Source organism: Phaseolus vulgaris, chromosome 7 (assembly GCF_051622355.1).
Source record: "Phaseolus vulgaris cultivar YP4 chromosome 7, ASM5162235v1, whole genome shotgun sequence".
NCBI classification, from domain to species: domain Eukaryota; kingdom Viridiplantae; phylum Streptophyta; class Magnoliopsida; order Fabales; family Fabaceae; genus Phaseolus; species Phaseolus vulgaris.
Genome location: NC_143504.1, coordinates 21,200,603 through 21,207,999, shown reverse-complemented (window position 1 = coordinate 21,207,999; position 7,397 = coordinate 21,200,603). Strand labels below are relative to the sequence as shown.

General features: G+C 33.0%; 1 protein-coding gene across 1 annotated transcript; it reads left to right on the top strand.

Annotated features, from left to right (window-relative positions):
* Positions 1-3,721: 3,721 nt before the first annotated feature.
* Positions 3,722-6,359, top strand: LOC137816965 (glycerophosphodiester phosphodiesterase GDPD5-like; the record flags this gene model as incomplete). The annotated part of the gene is made up of 5 exons (XM_090304758.1): positions 3,722-4,067; positions 4,910-4,984; positions 5,230-5,334; positions 5,644-5,864; positions 6,141-6,359. Coding segments are annotated over 5 exons (936 nt in total), but the record flags the coding sequence as incomplete, so codon positions are not given.
* Between the last annotated feature and the right edge of the window lie 1,038 nt (positions 6,360-7,397).

The window sequence follows — 7,397 nt, the reverse complement described above, 5'->3', positions numbered from 1 at the left end:
GCTCTCAAGGATGATAAATGGGTTGTTGCAATGCATGAGGAACTGCATCAATTCACAAGGAATGATGTTTGGTTTCTTGTTCCAAGGTCTGACCAGATGAACATCAGTGGATGCAAATGGGTTTTCAGAAACAAGTTGGATGAATCTGGAGTAATTACAAGGAACAAGGCAAGGCTTGTGGCTAAAGGTTATAATCAAGAAAAAGGTATAGATTGTGGTGAAACCTTTGCTCCAGTTGCAAGATTAAAAGTTGTAAGGTTGTTGATGGCCTTTGCTTGTATGAGTGGATTCAAATTGTTTCAAATGGATGTTAAGAGTGTTTTCCTCAATGGAACCATCCATGAGGAAGTCTATGTTGAACAAACACCAGGCTTTGAAAATCATCAACATCCTAACCATGTATACAAGCTGAAAAAGGCCTTGTATGGGCTTAAGCAAGCTCCAAGGCAGTGGTATGAGAGGCTCGGTAACTTGTATATGTTCATCCTATGTAAAGTAAGTTGTATATGTTCATCATATGCTTTTGGCTTCATAAGACCAAATGAATTTCTAAACATGCTTGAGGTAATGCATAGGTATGAATGTATTTCATTATGCATTTCCCATCACTTTGAAAGATTATTTGCTTTGAAAAATAACATTTTCTTGCTGTCTCAGAAAAACAACCGATTGTTTTCACGAAACAACCGATTGAATAAAGTTGTTATGATTTCTTATGCATGATTACAACTGTTTCTTTTCTTTCATAACCCATTATGAGTAAAATATGCATTCTTTGTGCCTCTGAATTAGATCATAAAGAGATATATTCTTTGTTTTCCTAGAAATTCAAAGTTTTTTATGAATGGCAACGACATTGGTGGTCATGGGGTTGATGAATATATGTGAATGTATCTTTGGAATGTCTGGAAGGTTTGCTCTTAACAGAAGAAATAATATTTCTACCAAATCCACCTCTTGAGCAATCATTTGACCAACTTGAATTGTTGGATGAAGAAAAGATAGGGGGAGAAACTATTGTCTCCTTGCTGAAATTTTTGGGGTCTATGGTACTTTGATTTTGTTGCTGTCATAACTCTGATACACCATAGATTTTGCTGCAATTCTGATATTATATCAAATATTTGTTGTTGCAATGGTGCTGCTACACACACTGGTTTTCTGGTTTATTATGTTGCTGTTATATGTTGGTTTTCAATGCTGGAAAACACTGATGCAAACAAGTTATTCTATTTTTATCCCTTCTTTCATTCTATTTGTGAAGACAAATAGGGGGAGAATGGTGTGGTTTTATGTGTTGTATTGTTGCTGCTACACTTTGGTTAATTTTGTTGTTGCCATGCTCTTATTCACCATAGTTTTGTTGCACACAAGTCTAATTTTGGTACTGGTTTTTATGGTTATTTGACTGGTTTTTCTGCTTAAAGGCTTATGCAAAAAATTGGTTTTGTGTGCCTTGGTATCCTGCTGGTATACTTGCTTTGTATATGCACAAAATCTGTTTTGTAGGACCTAAAAAACAACAACACTAACAAACCAGATATTTGTCTTCATCAAATAGGGGGAAATTGTTGAACAAAATGTTTTGATGTCTCCAAATCCAAAAGGAAAGCTTGAAGACCTTGCTGTTGTGTGTGTGTGTTGTCTAGTTGTTTGAAACTTGTTAGTTCACTCCTTAAGATGATCCAAGTTCACTTGAATCTTTAACCTTTTGAAAAGATGAGTTTTCTAAAATGTTGTTGAAATTTCAACAAGTTGAAATTTTGAAACAACAGGTTGTTTTACCTTAGTAGTTTTTGAAAAGGTTTTGAAAAGCTTGACTTTGCTGTCAAGTCAATTCAACCAATTGTTTCGAAAAAACAATCGATTGTTTTTCTAAAAACCTTAACAAAATTCTGTTAAGTGGTTTTAATATGTTTTAAATGATCCTAACTACCTTGACTCTTTTATTAAATGTTTTTGACCACTTGGTTGGTCTATATAAATGTGGTTTTACGCTTCTAATCTTGGAGTAAGAAAAAGAGTTTATCAAAAACAAATTTTCTAATATTTGAAAGAGCTTTGAATCATTCTTAAGTTTGTGGAATAGGATTGGGTTGTAATTTCTGATCTTTACGCTTTGTAATACCCAGGTGTATTATATTCCCTACTTCCTTGATTACTGTATTTCTGTATTTGTGTTGCCAGGGTGTGTTGTGTGTTCTTGAGGTGTTCAAGATCAACACTCTTGGTGTGGTTTGCCAAAGGTAGTGTGTTTCTTGAGGGGGTCAAGGTCACTACTTTGGTGTGGGGTGTTTGTAATCTGGTTTTGATTGCATAATGGAATACCTAGTAGTTTCTAGAGACTGGAGATAGCTCTTGGTGTAAGAGTAAACCAGTATAAATTTGTTTTTGTGATTCTCTCTTTCCCTAATCTCACATATATTTGTTTTAAGTTGTTTTTATTAACTGCTAATAAAAACAACCGGTTGATTTTCTGGAAATCAACTAAAACATCTTTGTGTATTGCTTTCCTTAGCTTCCTTCTCTGTGATTTTTCATTGGCTTTCATTATACCTCGAAAATCTTTTATAAACAATTCACTCCCCCTCTTATTTAAGGTCATATATTATAACACATGCAAGTTTATAGTCTTAAGGGAACACATAATTAAATTATGCATAAGACCTCTTCATAGGAGCATAACACTAATAATATCTTTGTAAAGCCTGGATATGTTGATTTGTAAGTAAGTCCTTATGTTGTGGAATGTGAGAAAGATGAAGTTAATAATTTTTTTTGGATATTGTAGTTAATGCTGAAAGAGGAGGATGATTCTTTGTTGATATGTCTTCTTTGGAAACCATTTAAGAATTGGGAGAAAATCTCCTGCAGAATTTAGGATAACATCAAAAGGAAGTGATAAATGATACTTATACTATTGCAAACTCTGATGTAGAACTATTTTCAGCAGATGTTAATCAAGTTCTTTCTAAATATGACATTAATAGCATGCCTCTACACAAACAATTTTTCTTCTCTTATAGGGATGGAAAATGGAGAAGGATGGAAAATGGAGAAGCGATCATTGTTCTCTTAAAAGAGGATCCTAAAAAGTATATCGCAGTAGACAAATTTAAAATGAAAGTAAGATTGTCTCCAAGTTCTCGGTTGATAGGGTGGAAAATGAGGACTCCTTGAGTGAGAATGATGAAGATGTAGTACAAACTACAAGAAAACCAAGGCGACCTTCTAAGGCTAGCGACAAAGGAAGTAAGAAACCTACAAAGGTTGGACAAATCAAGAGAAAATGATTGAGGTAAAATGTATTTTATGGAATATTAGAGGTTTATCGAATCAAAATTTGTATATATGTTGGCTAGATTTATTAAACAACAACGTCCTCAAATTGTCTTCATTGTTGAACCCAAGATGGGTTTATGTATTTTTAGAGAAGCCTTCCTCAAGGGTCTTAATCTTTCCCTCATTGCCGAGACTAATGGAAATCAAAAGCAAGCTAGAGACTTTGATGTCTTGCTCTTCTTAATACTATTAGTAAGGGTGGGCAAAAAATCTGGTTAGGTTAATCTGATCCAATTTTAAACTGCTATAATTTATTTATAAATATGTTTATTTAAATCTGGATTTTATTCTGATCCACATTTTGCAATTTTTACAAATCAGATATCCATTTTATTTATACAGATTTTAAAAACTAAAAAAATCCAAATTTTCAATCCAAATCATATTCCACTCCGCTCTGCATTTGAAAATTGCGAACCACTCTTTCTTTGCACCTCCAGCAAAACGAACGAAGCACACCACCGCCTCCGACTCTCTCTCCACCGCCTCCGACTCCCTCTCCACCGCCTTGGCAAATCGATTTCGTTGCGAACCACTCTTTCTTTGCACCTTCAGCAAAACGAACGAAGCACACCACCGCCTCCGACTCTCTCTCCACCGCCTCCGACTCCCTCTCCACCGCCTCCGACTCCCTCTCCACCTCCTACGATTCTCTCTCCACCGCCTTGACAAATCGATTTCGTTGCGTCGAAGCACTCTGTCTCTGCAGCAAAAGCAACTTGCATGTAGGTCTCGTTTTCATCCATAAACACTTCTGTTTGAATGGTTGTTCTTGATGCATCTTGATATTTTTTCAACTCACTATTACTTGTTAGCCATGAGTCATCTTATCAGTTCCAAATATGTTTGCCATAGTTTATCCAAATCAATGTTTTGGTATGATTAACTCCCATTTTCTAGGGTTCCTACATTGCAATTAATAGTGCAGTTTTATATTTAAATAACTATAAATTTTCTCAATCAGCACTAAAAAATGATAATTAAGAATCTCTTACACTTTTCTTGAACAAATCCGCTTTTGGGGTTTAATCATTTTGGCACTACTTCATGAGATTTTGATTCATTTTACCATATTTAGGGTGCATGGACCTAGTCTTCACTTAGTTTTCCTTTTTCTAAACAAGTACCATAATGCATATATGACTCCATTAATATGTAGTATATTCCTGCACATTCTACAGAGTACTTGAAAAAACAGGGTTGTAAGGTTTGTTTGAGCTGAGAGACTCCCTTGTAGAGAAAATAAACCATAGCAAATCAAAATAAACTTGCGTGTGTGAGTAGACTAAGAACAAGCCTTAATCCTTCCCTTCTCTTAGTTCAGATTCGTTGCAAATTTCCTTAATAAAATAATTATGGGGTCAATATGATTGCTACTGTCTGTGATGCATAAGCTTGAAATTGCTCTCTGTTTTCATTGTTTTTAGTAACGTGTATCCTAAAAGGTTTGCATATGTTTCAAGTTCTCTAGTTTTGTTGAAAATTCTATTTGCCATCTAAACCATTTTTCTTCATGCTGTAATAATCTAATTTTCCAAAATAAGTTTACTTGTATGTATATTTGCAGTTGATTTCACATTAAAGGAGTTAAAGTCATTGAGGGTGAGACAGAGGTATACATACAGGGATCAACAATTTAATGGTTAGTCCCTCCTTCCACAGAGTAGTCTCTCTCATTTTTTCCTCTTCAATGCCTTGTTGCTAATTGTGCATTCTGTTGCATTATTCGCCTACTCACTGAAGAGTGGAACTAATTTTCGTTTTCATTTTTAGGGAAGCTTACTGCTGATGACTTTTTTTTTCTTGTGATTACTACATGAAACTAATATCGCTTTTGCACACATAAAAAGTGGTTGTTAGTCTATAACTATCGGTAATCTATTTCAGGAAAGTTTCAAATCATCACTTTTGAAGAGTTCATTACCATACTGCAGGCACCCAGAGTTGTTGGAATATATCCAGAGATAAAAAATCCAGTATATATCAATCAACATGTGAGTATTTATTTTTAGAATCCAACAAATGCCTAAATGAAAGGCAGAGTTATTGATATATAATTCATCTGAAGAATATAACAGAATCCACCAATTTTCAAATTAAAGCTAATAATGAGTATTACTGGAGGTGAGATTATATTGTTGGGAGATTCTAAATGCAAATTGCATTAAGAATTCTTATGCCTGTTCGAATGTTTTACAATGTCATGCTTGCTAATTTCGTCTTAATAATATTATGTTTTAGCCAAGTTCTTTAGAGGTTTTGTCTTTTTTCCGTTCATTAAGTTGACTTGATACAATCAACGGCTTAAATGGTCAAATGGAAAAAGATTTGAGGACAAGTTTGTGGACACACTTCAGAAGTATGGGTTCAAGGGTTCCTACCTGTCAAAAAATTGGCTGAGACAACCTATATTCATTCAGTCATTTGCTCCAACTTCACTCGTGTATATAGCAAATAAAACGGACTTGCCCAAAATTTTGTTAATTGACGATATTGATATTCCAACGCAAGACACCAATCAGGTGTGTAATGCATATTACCTCATATGTGCAACCTGCTATAGGATTATTCTGTTTTGTCTACAACTTTTCAGAACAAAATGTTTTGTTAATGGAGTTTGTTATACTTGTGAAGTTCATAATTTATATCATAGTGATACATTCAGACCTTAGCAACATTTGTTAATTTCTGCCTTAGCATCATAGTGATACTTGTATTGTCTCCATTTTATGTTACAATGTTGTTTTGATTGTCTATTCCAAAGTCTAACAAAATAGTACTGTGATGATTATGTGCAGTCATACTGGGAGATTACATCTGATGAATACCTAAACTACATAAAGCAATATGTTGTAGGAATTGGACCTTGGAAAGACACGTTGGTACCTGTAGCAAAAAATTATATGCTAACTCCTACTGATCTTGTTTCCAGGGCACGTGCTCATAATCTGTATGTACAGTTCTTTAAGGCTTATTTTCTCTCGTAAGATTTATGGATTTGATACTTTTCATTTTCTTGCATTATCTGTTTTGACATGTCTCCTCTTTAATGTGTAATCTTTGTATTGTCTTCCATGAATGAATGGTTTGGAGCCAAACACATGACAATATGAATTGCTAATATCTGTAGAGGTGCATCCATATACTTACCGAAATGAGAACTCTTTTTTGCACTTCAACTTTAGTTAAGATCCATCTATTTTTTTTTTCTTTAATGCTTCCAACTTTTCATTTTGCAAGATTGGTTTTAGAATGATATGAGCAAAATTAATTAGTTTTAAATTTTTCAAAAATAGTAGTTATAATTTTTGGTATTATTAAATTATAATTTTATTATATTTTTTTATATTTATATAATATTAATTTTTTTCTTACATATTATTATATTAATATTATGTTAGTTTTTTTTAGAAAATATAGATTTAAATTTAAAATCCAATGAATTTATTATTATATTAATATTATGTTAGTGTTTTTTAGAAAATATAAATTTAGATTTAAAATCCAATTAATTTGTTTTATAAATATGGATTTGAATTTGATTTGGATTTATAGAAATCCAAATTGGTTTTATAAAAAATAAGGATTTGGATTTAAAATCCAATCCAAATATTTGGATTTGGATTTTGTAAAAATCCAAATTAGTTTCATAAAAAAATATGGATTTGGATTTAAAATCCAATCCATATATTTGGATTTGGATTGGATTTTCCAAAATCCAATCCATGACCACCCTTAACTATTAGTACATTTTCTGTTCATACTAAATTTATTACTATCTTTGGTAGTATGCATGGAAAAGATTTTAATTTTTCTGGTGTTTATGGAGCCAATTCTCATACTACAAGGAGAATTTTATGGGATGAGTTGATTTCCATGTAGGGTCCCTCGTTTGTTCTTAAGGTCTTTAATGTTATTCTTTCAACAATTGATTGTAAAAAGGGTGTTGCTCCTAATCAGGTTTCCCGTTTTGAGTTTCTAGATTGGATTAATGCTAATAATATTTTAGAGATGCTTTATTTTAGTCATACTTTTACTTGAAACAATGGTAGAAG